This window comes from Rhinopithecus roxellana, chromosome 11, assembly GCF_007565055.1.
Source record: "Rhinopithecus roxellana isolate Shanxi Qingling chromosome 11, ASM756505v1, whole genome shotgun sequence".
NCBI classification, from domain to species: domain Eukaryota; kingdom Metazoa; phylum Chordata; class Mammalia; order Primates; family Cercopithecidae; genus Rhinopithecus; species Rhinopithecus roxellana.
The window spans coordinates 47,947,567-47,975,201 of record NC_044559.1 but is presented as its reverse complement, the minus strand read 5'-3'; the positions used below and the strand labels follow the sequence as shown (position 1 = coordinate 47,975,201).

At 50.1% G+C, this 27,635-nt stretch overlaps 1 protein-coding gene across 5 annotated transcripts in view; it reads right to left on the bottom strand.

Moving 5' to 3' along the window:
- The window catches only part of PTPRE (protein tyrosine phosphatase receptor type E), a 178,930-nt gene that overhangs the window by 40,953 nt on the left and 110,342 nt on the right, over nucleotides 1-27,635 (bottom strand). For 4 of the 5 annotated variants that reach the window (XM_030940254.1, XM_030940253.1, XM_030940251.1 and 1 more), the window contains exons 3-6: nucleotides 7,737-7,852; nucleotides 2,454-2,553; nucleotides 2,106-2,179; nucleotides 263-399 (exon numbers count right to left, since the gene is read on the bottom strand). In XM_030940254.1, coding sequence (XP_030796114.1) covers nucleotides 263-399; nucleotides 2,106-2,179; nucleotides 2,454-2,553; nucleotides 7,737-7,845 — 420 coding nt within the window. In that variant the 5' untranslated portion in view covers nucleotides 7,846-7,852. Of the gene's footprint in view, nucleotides 1-262; nucleotides 400-2,105; nucleotides 2,180-2,259; nucleotides 2,298-2,453; nucleotides 2,554-7,736; nucleotides 7,853-27,635 lie in introns of those variants that run through there. The other variant, XM_030940255.1, reaches the window with a different exon arrangement.

The following is a 27,635-nucleotide window of genomic DNA, read 5'->3' as shown; positions in this document are numbered from 1 at the left end:
AACTTGACACTCAGAGTGTGGGAGGTGGAAGGAGGCTTCACAAACCTCTAACTCAACTGTCTCATCTTATAAATGAGGAAATAAGCATTGGTGAAGGGCATTGCACCACAAACCAGGTTTCCTCCCACGCCCATTCATGGGACAGTGTCCTAACCGATGCAAGGGTTCCGAGTCTTTGGGATAATTCATCCTGAACTGTAACACTGGATTTCACAGGTCTCGACCACAGGGCACCCAGCAGGGGGCCCCTCCCCACACTCACGTTGAACTCCTCCCGAAACTGCTTGCAGTCGTCGGCAGATCTGATACGGATCTCCTCCTCGAGGTGCTCCACAGGGATGGGAAAGTACTTCTTGGGCCCCGAGGGCGACCTGCTGAGCAGCATCACCCTTTGCTGCTCTGTGGGACCAAAAGAAACATGGGGGCCATTTAGCCACATTCCTGGACAGGTGACTGAGGAACCAAGCTGACCAACAACATTCCTGAAGAAATGACCAGGCTGGAGCTGGGACGGTTCTCTCAAATCACATAGCTGGGCTAAGCCGGGTCCCGAGCAGCTGATTCCAAACACTCGACTCCTATGAAGCATCTGCATCATTTACAAGTGACAGGCGTCCCTCTGCCCAGTGTCACCTGCTCTCTCTCATAGGAGACACCCTGTCCCCCTCCCTAGGTCACTCATCCACCCACCCTTCTGCCTCTCCTTCCCTCCAGCCCCTGCTCCTTCTAAAAAAGCATTCAAGACGGCCTCACTCTCCAGCTCAGCTTTCCAGGTTTGGAAATAAGAGTAATTATGGCTTCTGGGAGCAAACTCAGAGCAGTCTCTCTCAGCCTTTTCTTCTTCATAACAAATATTCCTGGTTCCTCAAACCCCATAAGCTCCAAGGGAAAACCACCCTTGTCTGGGGAGGGTGACAAGGGGCACTGAGAAGGAGAAGTACGTGTTATAAGGGAGTTCTTGGGCACATTCCTTCCCCAAGTCCGGAGTGAGAGGCAAGAACAGTCATGGGCACGTGTTTCTCTTCCTGGAGAATGAGCTGATATTGACAGCCCAGCATGATATCATGGGTCAGCATGATAACCTAGCTGTCACACTTGCAAAAGGGCCTGTCCCTACCTGCAGAGCAGTTCTGAAGCCCAGTCAAAAACTTCACCCAAGGCTCATTCCTCCAAGTGACAGACAGGATCAGAATGAATGACGCTGAGCTTCCTTGCTACTCACCAGCCGCACCCTCTTCCCTCCCGTTCCTGCCGTTGAAACGTGCAGGGCAGGGAACCGGGGGCTGGAACAACGCAGGAAAACAGCACCTGGGGCCACAGTATCATCTAACCAGGGTCTCGGGTCTCACCAGCGCTGGGAGGCTACATTTCAGCTGGGTCCTTGTTGGTGATATTCTTTTAATTATCTAAGGTCCGTTTTAAGAGTCTATTTTAGTCTGACAGCACGTGTGTTTCCCTGAACCATAGAACTGACTACAGTTAGGTAGGAAGCTGACTCCAGGAAGTTGTAGTCACTGGGGTGAGAAGTAATATTTGTGTGGCCTCTGCCTTACACATGTTTCTCGGTCATCTCATCTCGATGTATGGAGAGAAAAACAATGTTCCGTTGTAAGTAGCAACAACAAGTTAGAAACTATACTTCTGATGGAAAAGTTGGAAATGCTCCCAGCTAACTCTGATGCTCTGTAAACATGAAGCACTTTAGTAGAGCAAGTCCCTTTTTCCAGCTTGATCCTAAAGCAGTACAAACCCAGTTGAATAGTTTATGAGCCAGACAGTCTTATCTAAGAACCATTGTAAGGCCTCACTGAAAAGTGTTACATGTCAGCACCCTGTGAAAATGACAGGATATGAACAGTCTCTCTAAAAAAAGCCACAAACAAAAATGTCTCAAACGTCCGTGTCACACCAGAGAGAAAAATGATCCTTAAAGTTTTGAAATCGTGAGACTCTAAATGACAGCATCATACCAGGTAAAGTGAGACGAAAGTGGCAAGGCACACCTCAAAATTTACTTTGAATGTTAAAGAGAGAAAGCACCTCAGTGTCTGCTAAAAAAGAACACATTTTTCCCCCAAGCCCCAGCCAGAGAGGAGCTTCTGTACCTTGCTCCTCCAAGATTCCGTTGGGCATCTTCTTGTCGCTGGCGCTGACCACAGCTTTCCTCTGCTTCCTGAACCTTAGAGACACAGGACTTGTTAGGTTTCCACACTTCTAGGTTCCCTTACAGCCAACAGCACTCGGCACAGCGATACCCACCAGGTGAGCCCGGAAAAGCTACTCCTGTTGCTCATGGCTGAGCCGTGCTAAGGCCTGGCCTGTGTGTATCTCCCAGGCCCGGCCACCCAGCCTCCCAGCTGCCCTCTGCTGCACGGCCCACGCCCGCAGCATCAGAAGGCTCATTTCCTCCTCTGAGCTGGTTGGGGCAAGTCAGTGCACCAGGACACTCCTACCTGAAGAAGTAGGCGGCGAGAAGGAGCACGAGGAGGAGCAGCAGCAGCGGCAGTAGCAGCCAGGCCAGCAGTGGCTGGGAGGCGCCTGGGTCCGGAGGGCCTGCAGGAGAAGCAGAAAGACCCTAACCCCTGACCTCACTTCACAGTTTGCAAAAGACTCCCCCTCCGTGAGCTCTTCTTCCTGGACACCAGAACCCCACACTGTAGTTTGCAAAGTGGATCCATCATCCTGAAAAGGCCCCACGAGATAACAGAGAAGTAGCTTTGATTGTTCTGTTGATTCAGAGAAAGAATCCAGGACTGAGGAGTGGGTGAGGTGACTTGTCCAAGATCCCTGGGGCAGGCATGACAGGGGTGAGTTCCGCAGACCCCCACACGGCCTGGCTGCCTGGCTGCCTGGCTGCCTGGCTCTCCTGCTAAGAAGCTGGAGAAGGGTGAAGGGGCCAGTGTCCACCGCAGGGTCCTAAGACAGCACGGGAGGCTGACTTGGCATGGCTCAGCTCTCAGGGCCCCTTGGGCTGGGCAGGAGCTCAGGCATAGGGAGGCGGCCGGGCCCTGGGGCTGGATAGAGGCCTGTGGCCCCAGCGCACTGTGACCCCACCTTCCAGAGCCTCCAGGTCCCGATTCCACGTGTCAGAGGCTGAGTGCCCAGCCACCACCCGCCTCTTACTCTGTCCTTTGTACCTGACAGGCTGACCTTCCTCACCCGGGAAGAGACTGCAGCTCCAGGCCCAGCTCAGTGGCTTTGTTGCTGCTCAGGACATGCCCCTGGCTCACCAGCCCAAATTCCAAGGGGCCCTGGTGACCTCGCTGCCACCTTTGGACCCCACCCGCTCTCCCAACGTCGGACTTTGTTCCTGCTCCTCCCCAGCTGGCCACACAGCCCCCTCCTCACCAAAATGTTCCCACTCCTCAAGGACAATCTCAAAGCCCCCCCCCCCCCCAAGAAGCCCACTGGACTCCTCTCTTGCGGACCCAGAGAGGGCCTGGATGCCTCAAAGCGCAAACCTTACTCTGCCGTGAGTGAACAGGCCCTCAGCATGACTGCCGTGGCGCCCAGGTTTCTGGGGAAGCCCCTCGAAGGCAATGATTGGGGTAGTAGCTGCCTCTGTTCAGGAGGCCAGAGATCAGGATCAGAAACCCAATGGCCTTCTAGGGGCAGGTGAGAGCATCCCCGGGTGGCGTGGTGAGGCCAGTGGGGGGTGGGAGTGGGGACTCCCCACGTCCTGCCTGCAGGGACGGCTACTTCTGAGTTCCAGCCCACTGGGGCCAAGCACAAGGGGTGCCCACAGTGCTTAGTTCTTCCCACTTTCCTAAAGAAGAAATTCATGTTTTTATGTAAACATTTTCTGAGTTTTAAATATTGGTAAGAAATTCAATTGAAATACAATTTTTTAAAATGGTGTGAACTAGGAAGAAAACAAAAATGTCCTCTGGGCACCAACATGGTCCAGACAGGAGGCCAGGAGGCATCTGAGAAGGATATTCCAGTCATAGTCTATTTTCATTTCATGCTGTTGTGGATCCGACGGGGTGGGACAGAGGTCAAGGTGACCAGTCCCCAGGGTGGTCATCCTGAAGCAGCCTTCTTCCTGAATGACTGTCCAGCTATTGCCCAAAGCAAAGTGTGTGTGTATGTTCACACTGATTTTATACATATGTACACTTGCAACTTGTGTGTGTGTGTGTGTGTGCATGTTTGCTTACACAGAATCTGATCCTGAAAGTTGAAAACTTTAGGCTTGAATATGACTTTGGAGCAGACAAAGAGAATGGCAACCTTGGCTAGAGTGTGACCACCCAGCACCCTCTGCTCAGGAAGCTCATTCTGAGCTCCAGCCCAGAGCTGGGGTCTTCCAGGGACCATCTTAGTTCTGCCCCAGGGCACAGCTGCTCTCACTGTGGCCCCCGTCTTATCTCCATCCCTCTTCTCCTCTCCCACCTTCATGCCAAGCCCTCCTTCCCCCAGGGCCCCTAGAGGCGGAGCAAGTCCATACTGGAAAGATGTGGCTCACTCAAGGACAGGTGCGCAGACAATAGTTTAAGGTCCCAGCTCACTCTGGCCTAAAACTTTCAATGTTCAGGAACCTGTTCTCTTTGCCAGAGTTAAACATAATTAAGATTTCAAAGCGTATCTTTCCTGACATTTTCTTCTATAAATTTACATTCATAAATATGCAGGTTTGGGAAATAAATAGACCATACTACTCCTCTCGTTTCATCTAAAGCTTCATGGATTGTAAACAGTATCGTTATTTTAAGAACCACTAAGAAAGAAAAAAATGATACTGATTATAATTGTGAAGTGCTACCAATTTTAAGACACGTCCCCATATAGCCACATTAAATATGAAAGAAACAGGTGAAAGGCGCCGCGGGGCAGTTCTCCAGCTTGCCTTTCTGGTACGGCTGTCTGTCTTGGAGAGTTTCCACGTCAGCCCAGATAAGCTTCCTCATTCTGTTTAATAGCTGCTTGGATTCCACTTTTTGGATAGACCAAAATAGGATGGACGTTTAAGTTGTTTCCAACTTTTCTGCTATTACCTACAGTTCTGCAACACACACACACACATATATATATCTCTTTGTGTCTCCAAAGTGTTTCTGTAGGATAGCTTCTGTGTTAGCCTCTACGCCTGTTACATTTTAACACAATTGCCAAGTTGGCAGCCCCAAGTTTCCAACTTCTACACTCATATATAGCAGGGGTCTCCAACTCCCCCAGGACACGGATGGGTACCAGTGTGTGACCTGTTAGGAACTGGGCCACACAGCAAGAGGTGAGTAGCAGGTGAGCAAAGCATTACCGCCTGAGTGCTGCTGCCTGTCAGATCAGTGGTGACACTGGATTCTCACAGGAGCCCGAGCCCTATAGTGAATGACAGGGACCTAGGTTGCTTGTTCCTTAAGAGAACCTGATGCCTGGTGATCTGTCACTGCCTCCCATCAACCCCTAGAGGGGCCGTCTAGTTGCAGGAACACAAGTTCAGGGCTCCCACTGATTCTACATGATGGTGAGTTGTATAATTATTTCATTGTATGTTACAATGTAATCATAATAGAAATGAAGTATACAATAAATATAATGCACTTGAATCATCCCCAAACCATGCCCTCCTCACCCCCACCCCCCACCAACTCCACGGAAAAACTGTCTTCCATTAAACTGGTCCCTGGTGTCACAAAGGTTGCGGAACGCTACCCACAGTGGGCAATGGAGCAATTTCTCTTCTCTGGGATATTGCCGACCCTTTTCATTTTGGTCTATCTGATAGGTAAAATGATACTGTTATTTTAACTTGCATTTCTCTAATTTCTAGAGAGTTGAGTATCTTTTCAGGATTAGTGAAACATAATCAGATATTTGTATTCTGCCTGGTCATATTCTTTACTCGTGTTTCCACTGTGTTCTTCTACATATTATTTTTTATAGATAACATTTTATTATATAATTTGTAAACATTTACCTTCAATTCCTTCTGTAAAAGAATGTGTCTGGATGAGTACTGAATATGATTTGTTCAATGAACCAATGAAACAGCTTCCTGTTATTTTGGCACACTGTGGCAACGTGTTATCATCTGAAATGGTCCTTCATACTTCTTCCGGGGGTCAGGTGAAGATTTGAAGGGCACTTCACAGGGTCAGGTTCCTTCTACAATTCTAGGTCAAAGGAGCCCGTCTGCACCTTATAACCCGAGGCCCGTTTCCCTCTTGCTTGTGGACCAGCAGCCTTGCTCAGCATGCAGAGGCCCTGGCAGAGGCTGGACCAAGGTGTGAGTTTCACATTTAGTTCTGCTCTGGGTGCTGAGGTCACACGACGGTGTCCTTCTCCTGAAAGCAACACCCCATGTCTGTGGCAATATGTGAGCCAATAATTTTGTTTTCAGATAAACTGAAAAGCCTCAGAGGTGGAGTGGACGTCATCCTGCCGGTGCCCACAGTGCCATCTGAGGGACTGTCTGCAGAGCCCGGGCAGATTCTTCCCCACGGTTGTGCAAACGGATGTTCTGCCATTGTGACTCCTGGATGTGAGGGGACATCCAGGCAGTTTGTCAGATATTTCTAAGTGGCCAGTTGATTTGCATTGGGAAGAAAAGTCGGGACTGTAGGTTGAAATAACTCATTGAATCATCAGTGACCTGCCCCTGAAGGACTGGCTTCAAAGAGGCAGGTTTATATTTGCTGGCAGCTTCTGGTCTCTCGTTTTTGGGGTTTTAGATGTCTCTGAGGTTTCAACATGAAGAGGAAAAAGACAGGTGGGCGCTTAGAACTGCTCTCCTCACTGGAGGTTCTGTTGTCAGAAATCTTCACTCTTTCCTCCTCCTGGGACCAATGGTACATTCGCAGGACATTTATCCAGGGTTAGAAAATCATGTGGGGCCCTCAGTGTGACTTTGCTCACAAGCTCCCACCCCCACTTCTCTCTTGGTCTTTTCTGCATAATGCCTAGACATCACAGTCCACTCGTGAACGCTTCAGCAGGCATCTTGAAAGGCGAGGACTCTTCTTTTTAAAAATAAAACTAACCATGATGCCAATATCTGACCTAAAATATTAAGAATAATTTTTTTTCTTTTTTTTCTTTTTTTTTGAGACGGAGTCTTGGTCTGTCGCCAGGTGGGAGTGCAGTGGCGCAATCTCAGCTCACTGCAACCTCCACCTCCTGGGTTCAGGTGATTCTCCTGCCTCAGCCTCCTGAGTGGCTGGGAATACAGGCGTGCACCACCACAACCAGCTTATTTTTGTATTTTTAGTAGAGATGAGGTTTCACCATGTTGGCCAAGATGGTCTCAATCTCTTAACCTCGTGATCCGCCCCCCTCGGCCTCCCAAAGTGCTGGGATTACAGGTGTGAGCCACTGCACTCGGCCTAAGAATAATTCTTTAGTTCATGTCATTAACGGTCACATCAGGGACATTAACTGTCACATCGTCTCATCCATGTACGTTCATGGTTGGTTTTCTGCACAACGGGATTTTGAGGGATTTTTAACCCTATTGCTCTCCCGCCTCCAGCCAAGGCTGACCCCGACTCTCAGCTGGGGTTGTAGAGGGGACACCTCTAGAACACTAAGCTTTGCTGAACAACCAAATGCTAAACTAGCTTATTTAGCCTTCCTGTTTTTAGAGGCACAAACTATGAAAAGCACACTAAGAAATTGAGCCACACCAGTCGTCTCTTACCCTAAGCCCCCTTTTCACCCTCTGAATGGTCCCAGGAGCTCAGGAGGAGGCAGTAAGGGAGGCAGCCAGGGAAAGGGAGAGGGGGATGGGTCCTTACCTGAGGTCGTGGTGGTCTCGTTGCTGTCGGCAGCAGTCTCGTTGCCCCTGAGAGCCCTGGCGAGCGGCAAGCTAAAACCCACCAGCAGGAGTGGGCACAAGGGCTCCATGTTGGACCTGCAGAGAGGCAGGGACAGGCTCAGAGGTCATCCAGCAGCAGCAGTGGGACCCTCCGGTGCCAGGCAGTGACGACGAGGATAAGAGCCAACTTCATTTCAGGGCTTCCTCTGAGCCAAGAAGTTTGCCTGTCACTTTCACGGATCATCTCACTGAGCCTTCCCAACACCAGGGGGATACAGTCACTGACTACGGACATTCACTCAAAGGAGGGAACCAGGACTCAGAGGACCCGTTTGGTTGATGGTTAGTAGGGGCAGGTCGGGGACTGGAACCCAGGGCGATCTCATCTCAGACCCCTGCCCTCCCCGGAACCATTTAGGAGAAATCACTTCTGGGTGACCTAGCCTGGCGTCCTGGACCCTCTACCATCCACCCTCCACTCGCCCTGCTAACTCTACCCCTCCCATTCAAGCCTTGCTCTCTGGCCAGCTGTCCTCTTCACACCCAGCAAGACACTGCTTTTCAATCTGTTTCTTCGTCCTCCTTCACTCTGCCTGGGAAATGTCGATCCTCCAGGGCCTAGTTCAGGCAGCCTCATCGCCCAGCTGCAGCCAAGTTCTCTGTTCCTCGCTGCTCCAGCACACTCAGTCTAGCTCCTGCGTGCTTGGTCTGGATCCAGCATGCTCTGCCTGGCTCCAGTTTGACCCTCGCATCTGACCATGGCCATGTCTGAACTCTCAGGTGAAGTGGAGGTAAGTTGCCTCTGGAAGGATGAGGCCATGGTCCACTCATCTTGACAGAGCCAATTGAGTACCCTGGGATGCTGGTGAGTATTTATTGGGGGTAGGGGGTAGGAATGCCCAGAGGCAGACCCAGACTGTAAACTGGCTCAGCACAGAAAAAGGCTCTTTCATGCTGAGGACCCGTGGGCCATCACCTCAGATCTTCACCTGGCACTCCATTTTGCCAGAACATCAGAGCATCGCTAAATGTGGCAGTGACTGCTTGGTGGTGTGGAAACCCCTCACTAGAGCCTCACTGGCAGGTGCAGGTGGGCAGTGGCACCTGCTGAATGGGATTTGCTGTTGATGATGCAGACATGCAGTGGAGGTGTGCTCCCCTCCACTCCCCACCCCCTGAACCCCGTCTAAGGTCAGCCTGTCCCCACCAGCAGCCCTCTCCTGCCTGAGGCCTCCCTCAGGGATGCAAATGGACCCCATTTCAGAACTGACGCCAAGAGACATCCATTCCCCGGCTGCTCACATGTTAAACACTAATGCTTGTAATTAGAGAAGACATCTGAATGAGCGTGAAAAATCCTAATTGTGTTTCAGTAATCACCACTATTAAGATGAAACCATTATGAGGACATTATAACAATTAGCCCAAAACAACTACGATGGTGGCAATCAGCACTTTTACTTCTTTCCTCTTTTTTTTATTTCCAAAATACACATTTTAGATTTGTAAAATGAGCCATATACACAAATAATTCCACGAGCACCTACTATGTGCTGGGTATTTCATATCTGTATTATCCACACAATAACCCCACAGGGCTGAGAAACAGAGGTTCCCAAAGGATAAAGAACTGGCCCAAAGTCAGGCTGGAGGATATGGAGGAACTGTGATTTGAACCCAGGAACCCTGGAGACAGAAGCCCTCACCCCCGCTGCATGCTGCCCTGGCCCTCCCACGAAGCAGGCAGCTCTGCCCATGTAGGCACACACTGTTTTCAAAAATCTGTTACTGCACACTGCCACAATATTTTTAATATACTTGAGTAAATTACCAAGTAATTGATTGGGGAATATTAATTGGTTTAATACAACTCCAGAGATGCAGACTTCCTAGCTGAAACATTGTCTTATCTCATGCATTAATTTGTTAACCCTCCTCTTCAAATGCTCAGTGATCTAAGAGGAGGCTGACACCCTTGAGAAAGACAAAGATCATTTTGTTCATTTTTTAGAAACTGGGGTCCAGAAGTGCTCAGGGGAGCCGCAGGTGATTTTCTGACGTGAGCAGCAGTGGGCAACAACCTGCAGAATTCAAAGCCTGTCCACCTGCTGGAGCCCGGCTCTGTCCCCGTTATATTTTAAGGCCAATGACAACTTGCTAGTCCCTGGCCATTCACTCTCAGTGGGCTTGCACGAGTGACCTGGTCCAAATGGTGCTTGAAACAGTGATTAAAACCATGCAGACTTTTAAGGATTTGTAGTTCATTCATTTCTGTTGTGAGCCTACCACAGTGGTGGGGTTGGGTGCTCCATTTATTGAATCCTTCTATATTGTATTTCCAATTAGTTTGGAACTAAACTAAACTCACACTTAGGGCCTTGTTTGCAGAAAGGTTCACCATCTTTTTAGGACACTTAAGTTTATTTACAAAATAATTCTTTGAAGGCTCGAACATTTCTAGAATCTGATTGATGATAAGCAGGAGAGAGAAAGTGTATACTACAAAGCTGCAGTGTCTTAAAAATTCAACATCAGCCTAATTGCCATGAATTTGCAGTTTAGTTACTCCGTGTACATGTAACTATTTATAAATTTTGACATCAACAGCTTCTATTTTAACTGATGAGATGTCCAATTTGGACACAATTATAAATGCTGTGAGGCTGGGCATGGTGGCTCATGCCTGTAATCCCAGCACTCTGGGAGGCTAAGGCAGGCAGATCACTTGAGGTCAGAAGTTCGAGACCATCCTGGCCAACATGGAGAAACCCCGTCTCTACTAAAAATACAAAAATTAGCTGGGTGAGGTGGTGCACACCTGTAATCTTAGCTGCTCAGGAGGTTGAGACAGGAGAATCACTTGAACTCAGGAGGCAGAGGTTGTAATGAGCCAAGATTGTACCACTGCACTCCAGCCTGGGTGACAAAGCAAGACTCCATCTCGAATAAATAAATAAGTAAATAAATGATGTGTACACCATGATCAATTCCAAGTACAATACATTTACTACAAATGCCAAGCTTTACCCACACTTATATAATATCATATTCCTAATTCCCCCCCCAAATAATTTTATCATGACGCTGATTCTTCCACTGCATTTCCTGTGACATTAGTAATTAAGTCAAGGTTTTGCCTTTGACAGGAGGAACATCCAAGTTGTATTGGGATTCCATGAAATGAATTAAAAAAAAAAAAATAAAACCACTATGGGAATGGACTGATTTAGTTTGAAAATCACTGCTTGAAAATGACACTGATGTAACACTGGCATCATCTGATGGTTCTTCTACCCTTGGGAGCACTAAGAGCTATCACTTCACCTTTCAGGTTTCACAGTGAAACCTGGAATTGAAGATGAGCAAAATTAGCTGAGAATACTTTTTGATCTAAGTGAAAAGTCATGCTTTGTGAGCAGTTGGCAAAGCACCTTCAATTTATCATCCTCAGGCACAGGGTTCTTCAAGCAGCCACTTAGTGAATACGGATGATCTCTTAGCAGCTTTTTATTTCTTTCTTGCTTCTGTGTGGTCAGCGATACCATTACAGCCCCCGAGGTAGTTAATAAATGTTTATAAGTATTTGGTATAAATTACAAATTATTCCAACATTATCAACTTTCTGGAAAAAAAAATCAGGGCTTGATATGCCTTTTCTGGTTATTCCTGACTTACAAGTTTAAGGCAAATTCAGAAAGTTCTGCTGAAACATAATTTAAATAGAGTTGCAGATTCACACCATACAATAAATGCCCAAGCCTATCGAAGAAGAGTTCAGACTGTTTTTTACAAGTTGTATTGATTTCCTACAAATATTTCAAAATCCCCTACCCTGTAATTTCTCGTGTTTCCCACAGATGCTGATGACTATGGCATCTCACAGGCCATGGTGTGAGCCGCAGCTCAACTGGCTGGTACCACAAGTGGCTAGCAGGAGCCCCAGCTTTGAAGCCTCCTCCCACCACACTGGGATGCCAACGGGAGTTGGTTCTAACCAACTCTTCTCCAAGGGCACTTTTTCTCTTCTAACCCGCCTGTTGTCCTTGAAAGGTAAGTGTTACTGACATTGTGTTAGGAAAGAGTGATGAAGAGAGAGAAGATGGTGGCTGTCATCTTCCAGATTTAGTCACCATTAGAGAGAGTCTGTTCCTGGCACAGGTGTCTCCGTCCTATGAGAAGAGCATAGCAGAAGCTGGGAGGCACAAGTGGACAGCCTATGAAATCTTCCTGGATTCTGTTAATGCAAGTATTTCAACATTAAAAGTTTGATTTTCAGCCAGGCATGCTGGCTCATGCCTGTAAACCCAGCACTTTGGGAGGCCAAGGCGGGTGGATCACCTGAGGTCAGCGGTTCAAGACCACCATGGCCAATATGCTGTAACCCCATCTCTTGTAAAAATACAAAAAATAGCCAGGTGTGGTGGTGGACGCCTGTAATCCCAGCTACTCAGGAGGCTGAGGCAGGATAATTGCTTGAACCCAGGAGGTGGAGGTTGCAGTAAGCTGAGATTGCACCACTGCACTCTAGCCTCGGTGATGGAATGAGACTCCATTTCAAAAAAAAAAAAAAGTTTAAATTTCAATTGCTGTAAGATGAAAAATATGGAGTAAATGTGAAAGTGGACAGGACACAGGGACAACAAGCAGAAAATAGGGCTGTCTCCACTGAAGAGGGAAATACGGTCCCCTGGAGAGAATGCAGAGACACGGCGTGGTGTGGTGGGAACTGAGCCCTGGGGCCCTCCAAGATTTAGATCTCTGAGCCCTCTGTCATGAGACCTGCTCGTATTTTTCCTTCTCTCGACAAAACACATCTTGATTCTCCCCTTACTCAGTCTCATCCACATTTTGCTGCCCTGAAGATTCACACCTGAGCCAGGCAAGGAATGCAGCTTTGCTCAGGTCAGACCGATGGCTGCACCTGCCCCTCATCTGGCAGAGTCACACTCACAGGTACTTCATGGTCCCTAGGCCATTGCTTACTCAGAAGAGATGTGCTTTATCAGAGGCTACCTGGCAGGGCCGTGGGAAAGATCAATATGGGAAACAGAACCACTGCCTGAAACACCCTGGGCCGGAAAACAGCAGGGCCCACACAACACGGCTCCAACCATCTGCCCTCGGGGCTCAGCAGTAACGGTGTGAAACAATGGAAGTGCTGGGAATGTTGGAAACAGCACAGCCCTCCTGCTGTCTCCCACTGAGAAGAGGGCACCCAGCGCTGAGGCCTGCAGCCCCTCCACGCAGCCTCTGCTCAGGGGTGTGGCTGACAGAGGAGATGCTGGCCAGCTGGGCCCCAGGCCTCGCTGAGTGCAGCCCACCCTGGATCAGACCTCCAAAAGTGATGATGGCTGGACTAAGCTCTCGTGGGTAAGTTTATGCTACACTTTTGATTTCAAATAAATCCATTCAGCTGCTAGTTGAGGGAGACTCTCTAGACTCATGAGTACCTGCTGGTTGGCTTATGTATTCATCCATGCATTCATTCAGCACTGGTTACTAAGAGTTGACTGCCAGAATCTGGAGAGACAACTAAACAAGACAAACGCTGGCCTTGGCCCCTCCTCCCACCTCCCCACTTCCAAAGCTTGCGATTCAGCCAGAGAGAGAAAAGCCTTCAATAAATAGAATGCAACAGCGATATGTTAGGCGGGGGAAGCACACAATGTGGTAGAGGCGCCCTGCAGGGTGCCTGCCCCTGTCCAGAGGGGTCTGGAGGGCTGCCTGCGGAGAAGGGGAGTTAGCCAGTCCAAGGGGGCTGGGGAGGTGAGGGAGGCCTACAGGCGACAGAGAGCACAGGGCCCTGGGAACCCACAGAACCTGAATAGGACGTGGGCAACCAGGACTCTCTCCTGGCAACGCCAACGCTCAGTGTTCAGAGATGTCCAGGAAGACCTTTCTGGCAGGATTATCCATGCACGTGGCACCATTCAAGGCAGGGCCAACTCTCATGCAGGTCTCTACCCTGGTGCTGTCTCAGAGCTGCCACAGAGGAGGCGCTACGTGGCTGTTTTTGAAGGAATCGCCATGAAGAAATAAGGGGTCAGGGACTGGCATGCGGATTCTCTCCAGCACGTCAACTCACAGCACTTTCTGAAGGGCCATGGAGCCTGAAGACCCAGCTGGTTTGACATCTCTTTCTGCCTCTCTTTCTCATTAACTCTCATCCTCTCTCTCGCTTTCTCCTCCTCCACCCCCAGAGGAGGGCCTTTTCCAGAACACTTAACCTCTCTGCACCTGCTTCCCAATTAGTGAAACAAGAGAATCCCACGAGATCATAAATGAGTGAGTCGTGTAAACTGTAACTCATGAGGCAAGGGCTGGCTATTATAATGGCGTGGCCCCATCGTTCGCCAGGGCAGCAGCCGTGCTGTGGGAAACTGCAAACTCAGCAAAGCGAACGGTGGTGTTTGCTGAGTGGACGCGGTCTCTGCCACCACATCTTCCTGGGAGGGCCTCGGAGGGGTGAGGGAAGCCCACATGGGGAGCCTCTTTCGTTTCCACAAAGAAGCCTGCAATTCCGGAGCCTGCACCTCCACTGGGCTCTGTGTCTGTGTGCACCCCCTGGGTTTTTCTTTGAGGTTTTTCGTTCTCCTGTGATGGTTGGTGGGGGGATGGAGATAAGTGTCCTGTCCCCGCCCCCAGAAGAGCAATCTCTCCACAAAACTCAGAAGCAGCCTGGGCGGATCTGACTGCTGAGGCATTGATGCCTAAGAGCTGTCTGTGCAGGCAGGTGGGTGGAGGAAGCTGACAGTCCCTAAGGCCTCCGCCCTGGTGATGCCCATTGTGGGGGCCTTAGGCAGGCCTGGGCTTACAGTCCGTCTCCGCTCAACTTGGACACATGCCGTCTTTTCCTCATCCTCCTCTTCTTGAAAGGCTTGTTATTCAGCTGGAAAAGAGATATTTTTCAGCAGATTTTCTCTATTCAGAAATAGACTAAAACTTCTGCTGGAGTCTGGCGTTATTCCAGAGAAAGGAGACGCACGGGCCTTCAGCAGTGCACCGCCTGCAGCGAAGTCATCCAGTTTGGGCATCCTGACTCGGTTCTCCCACGGCGTCCTTCTCATCTGCTGTAACCGAGGTCAGGGAGAAGGCCCTGGGTGGTGTCTGGCCTGAGAGGGTCAATTGCGCTGCCTGCTTCAGATGCCCCATGGGCTGGCGACTCTTCTGGTCTTTGGTGCTGACGCCCACAGGCCTGGCTCACAGTGGGTGCTGGGTCAGGGCTGGTGGAGAACAATAGTGCTGGGAGCCAGGACCCGCCCCTGTGTTAGAGAAAGGCAGCAGCTTGGAAACCTGTAGGCCGGTCTCCCGTCCACTGAGTCACCAAGAACTAGGAGGCTGCAGCCGGTTGGGAGGATTCTGGAGGTGCTCTGCCCCCAGCTGGAGCCCTGAGCCCCCACGAGGCTTCCGCGTGGGGCATCTGATGACTCACATGGACCACAGCACAGCAGCTCAGTGGGCTTGGAGTTAGGAGCTGGAGGATGAAAGCCACCCACTCTTATCTGCCTCTGAGGAGTCTGCAATCAAGAGGGAGGATGTCCCCATAAGGTAAATAACCACAGGACGGGGCATGTGGGGCAAAAGGCAACTGCAAAGTGGAGACAAATCCCAACGGGAGGCCTCTGGGGGGACCCTGAGCAGAGACAGAGCAGGATAGCGCTCTGGGAGGAGGACAGCCGAGGCCAGAGGAGATAGCATTCAGGACAGGGGCCAGACATCTGGGGTGGCCAGGGCTGGGCTGGGGCAGTGTGGAAGCGAGTGGCCACAGGTGGGGACTGGGCCTCATCCCAGAGGGTCTCAAGGCCTCCCCAGGGATGGAGGCTTCTTGCTGGGGGCAGATCCCCGCTCCTGGCCTTGGCTTCGTGCTCTGGGAATGAAGGCAGCAGAACCCAAGAGCCAAGGAGCCCTGGGCCCCAGCATGGCTGCTCTGCTGTGCCTGAGGGAGTGGGGTCTCAGGGACAGAACGGGGCCACCCCTTCTGCTGGGCGCTGAGGGCGAGCCTCCTGCAGCGGGGCAGTGGCCCTCTGCAGCCTGTCCACATGAGGGGCTGAGCCAGGGCCAGGTGTTCTGTGTACTGTCTCACCTTTGCCCCGTTTTTCCTAAGAAATGCAGATTCTGTGACCTTCAGAGGCAGCTGAAGAAAGAAAAGATGGAGGAGATCACGGCCCAGCAATTCCCAGCCTGGGGTAGGCAGCAGGTTCAATGATATACTTGAGGTCCTAATCCCCGAGTGTGACTGCGTGTGACCCGAGTCCCTTCTGCCTGCCAGGAGTGAGGCCACCTGAGATCACAGCAGGGACTGGGCAGGAGCCAGGTGCAGGGCAATCCAGATCCCATATTTAACCTGACGGTGAGGAGGCCTCCTCACTTCTCCCTGAGCCTGGCAAACATGGCTAACCTCCTTTGGAGAAGTTCTGTGAATCATGTGTCTGACGCAGGCTGGTGAAGCACAGAGTTCTCCGGAAATCCAGCGGTCTGCACCGTCAGTGTCCTGGGCTCACTGCCTCTGGAGACTCCCACACCCCCAGCCAAAGTCAGGACCCTCCCCTGAAGCCTCTGCCATGACCTGTCCTGCCTTAGGGAGGTGGAGACCCTCAGCGTGCAGGTGTCCCACCTCACTGTGCCTCTCAGCTTCTTTGTTTCTGCCCAAAACACAGGCTCCTGAGTGGCCTCCTGTGGGTGTCCTGGGACTGTCACCTGCCCTCTCTCAGCCAGGTGGGCTCAAACTGCAGGGGCAGCATCTCTGGTCCAGATTGGGGTCTGTCTCAGTTCATTTATCCAGGATCTTTTGGCAAAAAGAGAAAGACCAAGGATTATCCCCTTTCAGGAGAGCTCAGCCTGCTTTTTCAGGCTCTTCAAGGCCCATCCATCCATGCATGGAGAAATAACATGAATGCTGGTGTGGAAACGATGCCTGGATACCTTTTCAAATGCTCCATGGCCCACTTTTCCAGAATCCACCCTGATCATGCAGGTGCTGCCCGGTTATCTTTCCAAAGGCTCCATGGCCCACTCTTCCAGTATCCATCCTGGTCATGCAGGTGCTGACCCACATGTTTCTGGGTTAGGAAGGAAAGCAAAGGCCAGGAGGCAGAGGCTGATCCCTTTATCTTCTGATAAACCCGAGAGCAGAACAGCCTCAACAAGGATAATTACAACAGGGAAATGGCATTCCTGGCCAGTGGACAAGCACCTCCTTTAAACTACACCTCAGAGCCCCACTTTGACTTGCATCCTATGGGGTGCTGGTCAGTGGGGGCTGAATTCTGGGGTGCTGGGCATCCCTCTACCATGCAGGCACCACAAAAGCAGCTGAGGAGGGACAGTGCTCAGAAGCAGACAGCCACACAGACCACTGGGCTCCATCAGGCCTCTCACCGCAGGAAGCACAGGCCGGCAAGGCCAGAGATAATTCCTCAGAATAATTGCTAATAATACAAATCAACCTTTTTGGACACTGAGTACATACCAGGCCCTGTGCTAAGTGCTTCTAACCTAAGCGTCACCTCATTGCCTGCTAACACCCCCTCTAGGAAATAGGGACTACCATAAGTCCTGCCCACAGACATGAAAACCACAGCTGCGTGTTGACCCTCTCTGCATCTGTATCTAATACTGCACCTGTTTTCTATGAAATCAGGACAATATGACTCATAGGGCAAGATGATTATTTGTTTTACATGGAGAAAAACAAAAGCTCAAATAAAGAAAGTATGTTTTCTGAAGGAGAAACACAATCCAGACATTTTCCAAGCTTCAAGTATGAATATACTTACACGGATGAAAGATTTAAAGAATAACAATAAAAAACCCTTAACCGTAAAATTTGTCGACTCAGCAAGTTTCAGATGTAGCCACGGTGAGCTGGCCTCTTTGGAGACGGTTTTGCTTGTTAAAGAGAAAAGGATGCAAAGGGCTTGCTTTTTATCTCCGTTGGTGAAGGTTGGAATTGAATGCTTTTGAACAAAAGTAACTGCCTGTGTCTAAATGTAAAATCACTGAAACATTACTAAAAGACTGGCAAAGAAGTCCAAGTGTTAAGAGAGAAAAAGTGGGAGAGGAAACAGGCAGAGAGAAATAAGGATGAGAGGCTTGGTGGTGTCCCTGGTCTTGTTATCACTGCAGGGACCTGAATGGACCCACAGTGTCCTCCAGGGGTCTGGGCAGCAGACCAGCTGTGCTCTGGACAAGCCCGAGCTGACTCACTTGAAGTGGGTGTTGTTCTGTATCTTCCGTCACTGAAGACAGCTAGGGGAAGGTCAGGTGTCAGCCAGGTGGAAAGCAGGAGGGGATAAAGATATACTGCTTTGTGCTGGCTGGCAAGGGTGCAGAGGGCCTCCTGCTGGATCCTCCCCAACAGTCCCCCAGACAGGCAGCGCCCCTCTGCCCTGGAACACAGATGGATGAGGACAGGGAGGTCAGAGACGGTGAGGCATCTGCCCACCGCACCTGGCTGGCCAACCAGAGAGGCGCTGGGGGTTTGAGGGAGGAAGTGCTGTGTTCTTTCTTCTGCAGCCTGGAGCCCACCTGGGCCACGCGGGGTCAGGCCACACAGCCTCCCACCATGCATGCACGCTTGGCCTGCCAGGGATGAGTTGTTTTGGGGTTTCCAGAGATACATGGGAGACCCTCGGGAGGCTGGAAACTGAATTCTGAGCACATGCTGGGAGATTGTACGCCCCGGAAGTAGCTGGCTCTGGTGGCCAAAGAAAGGCAGCCATGGACACAAAGATGTGTCTCCCTCCCCTTACACACATGTCCCCTGCCCCTATACACACAGGCCAGGTGTGTTCAGAGGCATCTGAGGTCCCTGGGGAACAGACCGTGCCCTGGGAAAGAGGGTGACCTGGGAGGCTGCTGGGAGCTGGGGAGTGGCTGCTTCCCTGGGTCTCCTGGAGCAGATTCTGGTGGAAAAGTCCAGCCCCACACGCAGGGCTCTGCGGGCAGTGTTGCCTTCGGACCCGAATCCAGTGCAGGCACGGAGGCCCCAGGGTTTAGGGAGTTCCTGTGGGGATGAAGAGTGGCACTGAGCTCCCTCCACGTGAGGCTGCATGGAGAGGCTGCAGGGTCTGGGAGGAGCTCAGGATGAGGGCACAGGGTCCAGCTCCGACGCCCAGGCCTACTCCTGACTGTGTGGGTGACTATGGAGGTGATGTCTGCAGTTTACTCGTCTATAAGTGGGGCAATAAAATCTATCGCTATTTCCATACTCAAACGACCACGTCCTGACCTCACCTCCCCAGTGGGAGGCTTGGAATCTGCAGATGGGGTTTCCTTGAGTGAAGAAAAAGCTCCAGCAAAGCTAAGACAGAGAAGCCTAAGCCATGGGTCCTCACTAGGGAGTCACAGCACTGACCCCATTCCCTGATGCTGGCAGAGTAACAGAGAGTGGTAATTTGTTGTAAAAGAATTTTAAAAATCCATGATGTCTAAGAGTTAACAATGCTTCATAATTCATTTCAGTGCTTTTTTCTTTTTCTTTTTCTTTTTTTTGAGACAGGATCTCATTCTGTCACCCAGGCTGGAGTGCAGTGGCATGATCATGGCTCACTGCAGCCTCAAACTCCTGGGCTCAAGCCATCCGCCCACCTCAGCCTCCTGAGTAGCTGGAACTACAGTTATGCCCCATCATACTTGCCTAATTTCATTTGTATTTTTTGTAGAGATGGGGTCTTGCTACATTGCCCAGGCTGGTCCCAAACTCCTGGCCTCGAGTGATCCTCCCGTCTTGGCCTCCTAAAGCGCTGGAAATAGAGGTGTGAGCCACTGCTCAATGCTTTCTTATGTAAATGCTGCAGAAGCCCCGAGTGCACACCTGTGGATTATACACTAAACTTTATTTGATCAAAGAATTTTTTAAAAAGCAAAAGAAATTTTAAAGCCGCAGGAAGTCCCCTGATGGGCTCCCTCCTGGGGCTCCCTGCCTGGCTGGGACTGGGCAGGCCCAGATGCTGAGGGGGTGGTACTAGCACAGGCACAGGGTCTACCCGAGGACTCAGCAGCACTCTACCCAGGCCAAGGACCGGTAAGAACGCTGGCGGGTCAGGAAGTCTGTTAAGGGATAATTTCAATTTCCTATGTGCCAAACTCTAATTCTCTAATTTGCATAATTCCAATTATGCATAGTGTCCTCTTGAAAATGAATAAAAAGTAAAGAGCTTATTCTGTGAGAATTAAGTCTATGTTGATTCCAATAAAGACAACAGACCCACAGACAGCTGGAAACACAAAGAAGCTTCTCGAAAGCACATTTTCTCAGACCCTAAAGCCACACTCAAATTCATTTAATCAACAACCAACAAGCCCACTGGCTAATTACCCATTTAAAGCATGTGAACCTTACAATAGCTGGGGCCAAATAAGACAGAGTGAACTATATATAGCTTGACTTTTACTGGATACATTTCCGCCCTACAGAGGAAAATTATCCTTCTTGTCTTGAAAGAGCAAAGCAAGGAAGCCCCTGAAAACCTTAAAGGGATAAATCTTCATTCCTGAATGGGGGTCCCATAAAACCAAAGATGGAAGACAAAGGTTTCCTTACCAAATCTCAAATTGGAGGACAATGTACAATGTCTCACAATTCTTCATGAGTTTTGAAGATTACCAATAATTTATTTTTCCCATCCTTGTAGCAGCTGACTGTCATTTCAAATAACATATACCACCAATACCACCAAAGATACTGATTGAATCCTTTACTCATTAAAAATTACCACCTAAGCAGTGACAAGATAATTGTGTTTGGGATAGTCTCTGGATCTTACCAAGACCAAATTGTTATTACAGAGTAGACTATTTATGATCACGAAAGCATGCCCTGAAGACAGCAAGGTTAACCTCCACAGACAAAAGTAAACTACAATTAACAGACACCGAGGACACTGCCCTCAACACTTTTGCAGACTTGTTACTTTTTCCACTAGAAACTGCCATGGCTCTAATGGAAAGTACCATCAATTTATAGAGAGCAGTTCCCCCCTTATCTGTGCGGGATATGGTCTAAGAGCCCCTGAAGCCACAGATAGACTATACTATGCTTTTTCCTACACATACATACCTAGGTAGAGTTTATTCTCTACATTGGGCGCTGTTTAGGAGGTTAACAATAATAAAATAGAACAATTTTAACAATATGCTGTCATGGAAATCATGTAAACTTGGTCTCTCTTCTCTCTCAAAGTATCTTGTACTCTACTCACCTATTTTAGAACACAGTTACTGTGCTGTTTCCTATATGTACTATGTATATACACTATGCTTTTTCCTACACATACTATGTATACATACTATCCTTTTTCCTCTACATACTATGTATATATACTATCCTTTTTTCTATACAATGTATATATACTATGCTTTTTCCTATACATACATACCTACATAAAGTTTATTTTATGAATCAGGCACAGTAAGAGATTAACAACAACAATAAAATAGAACAATTCTAACAATATACTGTTGTGGAAATCATGTAAACTTGGTCTGTCTCTTCTCTCTCAAAATATTCAAAATATCTTGTACTCTACTCACCTATTTTAGAACACAGTTACTGTGCTGTTTTCTATATGTACTATGTATATATACTATGCTTTTTCCTGTATATACTATGTATATGTACTATCCTTTTTCCTCTACATACTATGTATATATACTATCCTTTTTCCTATACATACTATGCATATATACTATCCTTTTTTCCTATATAATGTATATATACTATGCTTTTTCCCATACATATATACCTACATACAGTTTATTTTATGAATCAGGCACAGTAAGAGATTAACAACAATAATAAAATAGAACAATTCTGACAATATCCTGTTACCGAAGTCACGTGAACGTGGTCTCTCTCTTCTCTCTCAAAATATCTTGTTCACTCTATTCATGTATTTTAGGCCACAGTTGACTGTGGGTAACTGAAATTGTGGAAGTGAAACTACGGATGGGGGCCACTATAGCAAATGCAGATGGCGCTCTCTACTCCCTGGGAGAGGCGCTCAGAGTCGTTTTCATCGTCTTCATGATTGTCTTTTCACATTAATGAAGACGTTCAGCTGCCACAGCCTGTCAAAATCACTATAATTCCAAGGGTGACTTTGGAGCAGCAATGGTGGTTTCTTTCCAGTCGACCGTCATCTCCCGGCCCTTGTTCACAGGACTCCACTCTGGCATCACACCCACCTCCAGCGCCCCTCCCAGGCTCCTGTGCCTGCCTGGGAAGCCCTGCCAGCTGTCTCCGCTGGTCATGATGGCTGGCTGTCCGCTGCTCCATGTGCCTCTCTGTCTGCTTTTCTCTCTGAACTTGAACATGAGCTCCTGTGAGTCAGGGCCCTCTCATGGTCTTGCACTTTCTGGAGGGGCCTCCGGAGGGGCAGGGCAGAGTCCAGAGCAGCAGCATCCTGTGAAACTGTGGGAGGGTGACCAGGAGGAGTGCAGGGAGGTGTGTGCCTCCCTCTCACTGGGGGAGTCAGCATGGGCCAGGCCAGGCCCTGGGCCGTCGATTCTGAAGCTGCCGGGCACCTCCTGTTCTGGACCTGAGCTTCATAAAACTCCTGGAGAATGCCCAATGGGGCCTTGGGATTCCCCCTGCAGGGACAGGAAGGTTGTGAGAGGCACAGCTCCCACTTTCACAAGGCCTGGGGGCAGCCCTGGCCCTGCCCTGTTTCCTCGCTGGGCATCGTCTCAGGTCCTGTCTGAGTGCTTCTCAGGGAGCAGGGTGCTGGGTGCACCTGGGGACTCAGTGCTGCTGACTCAGGAGGGGCCTGGGTGGTGCTGTGAGATTCTCCAGGGCTTCCGAACATGGTAAAGGCACTTTCAATGTGATGATGATCAGGTCAAGATCACCTCTTCTACATTGTGACTTTCATTTGACTTTATCTGGGCTGTGTCGGAAAATCAATTTGTCACGTCCTTCAAACAGGATCCATGAATAAACCAATACTTTCATTACCGTGTCCAGGGGAGACGCAGTGATAGGATAATAAACTATTGATGATCAATAACTGAATGCATACTTTAGGATCAGTCCTGAACATTGGGGCCGACTGTACTGGAAATCAAAGCCTTGAACAGGAATGTAGACTTGCCATCAGAGTCAAAGAGGCTGACCCTCCAGTCAAAAGCAGCCTCATGGGAAGCACGTGGTACAAGATACAGCAGGAAACTTAGAACAGCAAGATTATTTGTTCTATGCCTTTTGGTCTTTCTTCCCTCCTTCATAGCAGGCACCTGTGGTCCTGTGACCGGCGTGGTGAGACTCTGGGGCACAGTCTCACTGCAGGCGCTGTCTCTGAGTGACTGGCAAGTGAGTGGAACAGGAGGTGGGAAATTTCATGACCATTCCTTGGCTTGGGGGCATTCTATGCTTTGGAGGCCAAGGACAGTAGTTTCACCGTCTCACCAGGGCTCTGATTGTGCTAATTCTGGGAACAGACTGTGTTTTCTGAACCCTCATGCCCTGGGGAGCATGGCGGTGCCCTGAGGGCCTGGATGCTGAAGGCAACCTGAGGCTGCACAGTTGTACTTCAGAATCCATTAAATCCCACCTGGCTCATTTCAGCGCATATCCCCAAACATGCAGGGGTTTGCTCAGGGCTAAGGAGGTTCACAGGAGGTCCGGGAGCACACCCCTGCCCCCAGGAGGTCACAGTCCCTTCAGAGGCCTGTGTGGCACCTGGAGAATGAATGCCCTCTGCCACTTCAGATGCAGGGTCTAGCCTGATGTGCAAAATTCTATCTCATTGAGTTTACTACCATCCCACCTAAAAAAAAGACACTCGGCCGGGCACGGTGGCTCACGCCTGTAATCCCAGCACTTTGGGAGGCTGAGGCAGGCGGATCACGAGGTCAGGAGATCGAGACCATCCTGGCTAACATGGTGAAACCCCATCTCTACTAAAAATACAAAAATATTAGCCGGGCATGATGGCAGGTGCCTGTAGTCCCAGCTACTCGGGAGGCTGAGGCAGGAGAATGGCGTGAAACCGGGAGGCGGAGCTTGCAGTGAGCCGAGATTGCGCCACTGCACTCCAGCCTGGGCGACAGAGCGAGACTCTGTCTAAAAAAAAAAAAAAAAAAGAAGAAGAAGAAAAAAGAGAAAAAAAAGACACTCTACCCACAGGGCTGAGCTATGGCTGAACCACCCCTATCAAATCACGCTGCTTCCTCTAAATTCCATCACCCATAATGGGGCCCACGCTGGAAACCCATTGCCCGCTCAGGATGCAGCAGGATGGCAGTACTGTGAGCTCATCTGGGTTAGAGCTCGTCTGAGGTGGGCTCTGGATTATCCCACCGCTGGGACACCAGGAGGGCAGTGAGCAGTAAGGACCAGCATCTCCCAGCGGGGCTGCCCAGAGAAACCAGAAGCTACCAGCCATTTCCTTAATATCAAAACCGAGCTGTTTTTCTTTTCTTTTTTAAAAATATAAACCGAGAAGAGAATACGTCCAGGGTTATCTAGTTACTCTTGTTCTAAAACCCAAATACCGAGCCACAGTAAGACTCAGCAGTTGTTTGTTTTTTTGTTGAAATATCCTTAAACAGGTTTCTGTTATTGGAAACCAAATAACAGCCATTCAGTGAAAAACTGATATTTGTAACCTGATCATATACCTGAACTCAGCATCATAATATTAATCAGTAAATCAAAGTCAAGTAAAAAATGGATTTGTGTTTGTGCAAGATGTACCACTTGAGCCAGAAAAAAAGAGCTGTTCAAATGGACAATGCAGATCTCACTTACATCCATATGTACAACACTGGGCTGCTTAAATTCTGATACTTTAATAAGAAGGTCCACCATGGAAAAGTGTAGGATTATTAATTATTATTGCTTTGAGCACAATTACTCTGCCTCCAATCTGACAACCATGCAACAGCCCTGTGCCCCGCGCGCATGTGCGCGCACACACGCACGCACACACACACGCACACACACACGCACGCACACACGCACACATGCACGCACACACACGCACACACGCACGCACACACGCACACACACACGCACACGCACACACGCACGCACACGCACACACGTCCACACGCACGCACACACACGCGCACACACGCACACACGCACGGACACACACGCACACACACACAGCCTCCACTCTCTGGCAAAGCCTTTGAGGAGTCCAAGGAACAAATGTCGACCAACCTGAGGGACTCTGGGCATTTCTCTGAGAACATAATAACATCACTGTACAGGGACCATTGCTCTGGGCTTGGGCAAAGCCAAGCCGTCCATCCCAGCCATCCTCGCTGCCCAGATGAGAGGGGCAGGGGTCCTCTGGGAGAGGCACTATGGGTGCTGTGCGGCCAACACCTCTCAGAGGACCCTGTCTGGCAACCCCTCCCATCCCACTCACAGTCTGGCTTCACGCTGGGCTCCCCACACAAAAGAGGCCTGGGGAGAACCCTAATGCAGATGGTGGATGCGCAGGGGGCAGCTGATGAACACGTGCTTAGATGAATGAATGAATGAATGAATAAATGGATGAATGAATGAATGGATGAATGAATGGATGGGCTGACACAGGACACACCACCAGGGAGCCCCGGAATGGCAAACCCGTGTTCAGGGTTCCCACTCCCTTTGTGCCAGCTCTGGTTACTCAAGGCAGACTCTGGACTCTGAGTATTTTAGAGAAACAAGAAAAGCCTGGAGCTGTGTCCTGTCCTGACTGCTCCTTTCCCGGCTGAGGCCACACTAGGGTGAGAGGAAGGCAGTGACCCCTCAAAAACAGCACTGCGTGGAGATCTGAGCACTGGGTGTCAGGCTACATGATCCTCCTGCGTTTTCTTGTCTCATCCTCACAACCTTATGAGGCAGGAACTGCCATCTTCACTCCCCCAGCTGGGGAAACTGAGGCTCAGAAAGGCCAAGCAATGGGCCCAAGTCATGCAGCAAGCAAGGGGCAGGGCTGGGATTGGAAGTCGGGTCTCTCAGCTTCCCAAGTCCTGATGGAACTGCTGCACGATCCTGTCTGGGGCTGGGAGGGGAGAGGGGGCCCAGGCACCAGAGGAGACCCCAAAGCCTGGGGTGAAAAAACGCACCCTCAGCTTATGACCTATTTGAGTCCTGGTGTTTGCCTGGTGCAGTGCGCATAGGAGTCATTTCTGTAGAAATGCGCTGAAACACTGGGTATCTGTGTGTGTGTCTGTATGTGTGCTGTGTGAGTGTGTGTGTGTGTGTGTGAGACAGAGACAGAGACACAGAGAGTGTGAGAGATGGGCACTGGAGTGGCTTGGAAGGTGGGAGAGCCCAGGGCTCAGAACTCCCCACTAGGCTGGCGGGGAGTACCCCATTTTCTGGCTGTCTTGGTTTTCAACTCTTGAGGTCTCCTGAGGGTGCTGATCTGGAAGAACTGGCTGAGAGCAGCTTCAGGCTTCCGCAGAGGAGAGTGACAGTCCCTGGTCGCAGAGGAGACGCAGGCTGTGGGGAGGTGGCCTCTCCTCCCTCCAAGTCTCTCTCAGCCCCAGTCCTCTGGGAATAGCTGTTGATGAGGCCTTGGCCAACACCGCCTCCTGCTCTAGGAATAGCAGGAAACATCTGCATTGTCGAAGCCTCATGCATATAGATTTTGGCTGGGTCAGTGAGACCTATTTTGATTGGACCACAAGACAGGAAATTTAAGAGTCAGGATGACACAGATCTGCGAGATGACAGTAACGTGTGTGAGATGCAGTAGGAACCGCTGTGCAGATGTGGCCCATCCAGTCCCTGGGGGTCCGATGCCTGTGACCAGCACTGCCAGGAGCAGCAGCCGGCAGCCGGGAGGGAGCCTCTGGCCCAGCTGGAGTCAAGAAGGAATGTGCCATGCAATTTAGATGTGAGGTTTCAGAGGACGCCGGGTCTCAGAAGTCACTCTCATGCCCCCCACTCCAAAGCTCCTACCACCCACGTCCCCAGCCCCAAAGCTCCTACCACCTCCAGAACATGCTCCCCTCTCAGTTGCTCTAGGAATTTCCACTCTCAGCCCAGGGCTTCTGGGCTCTACAGGGCAGGCACTGAATCTGTTGTGGGCATGAGAAGCCCAGCGAGTTTGTGCCAGACCCTCATGTGTCACGACCCTGTGGGCTCCTTTATCCCTCACCTGTCCCTGACTGTGGTGTGAAGCATGCAGGACGCCCAAGTGGAGCCCCAAAAAGGTCGTCTTGTGGAAGGACGCCCAGTGGGTGTCTGAGCCAGGTTTGGGGAGGAGGCCCACCCACCTCCTGTGCCACAGCCTCCAGCCTGACCCCTCTAACTGCCCCCTGCAGCTTTCAGAGATAAAGCCTCTGTGCCTCTAAAAGCCTCGGTGCACAGAGAATTTTTAGGACAGTGAAGCTCCTTGGATACTACATTGGTGGGTCCCAGTCACTGTAAATCGTTCCAAACCCACATAATGTGGCCACTGAGGCTGAGCGTGGCGTAGGGTATGGACTCTGGGTGACTGCACTGTCCCAGAGTGAGTCATCCAATTACCAAATGTCCCATCCCAGTTCAGGATGTTGACAGTGGGGGAGGCTGTGCCTGTGTGGGGTGGGCATGTGGAAATTCTGTACCTTCCACTTCATTTAGCTGTGACCCTGAAACTCCTCTAAAAAATGTCGATGAGAAAGAAAAAAAATTCTCACCCCATCCTACTGCCCTTGGAGTTGAACTCAGACTCCTCCTTGAGGCCAGCATGGGCAGCAGTCCCCACAATGTGCCCAATGGCCCCTCCAGCAAGCGTGCCAGGTCTCTTACCTCCCATTTCTGTAGCTCCCAGCTCTTCTTAATGTTCTTAATGCCCACACCACTTGCCCTGCCAAACTCTTTTGATCCATTCCCCTCTGAGCCGTGCCAACCTCTCCAAGGACCGGTACCTCTCGGCCACCTGGGTGC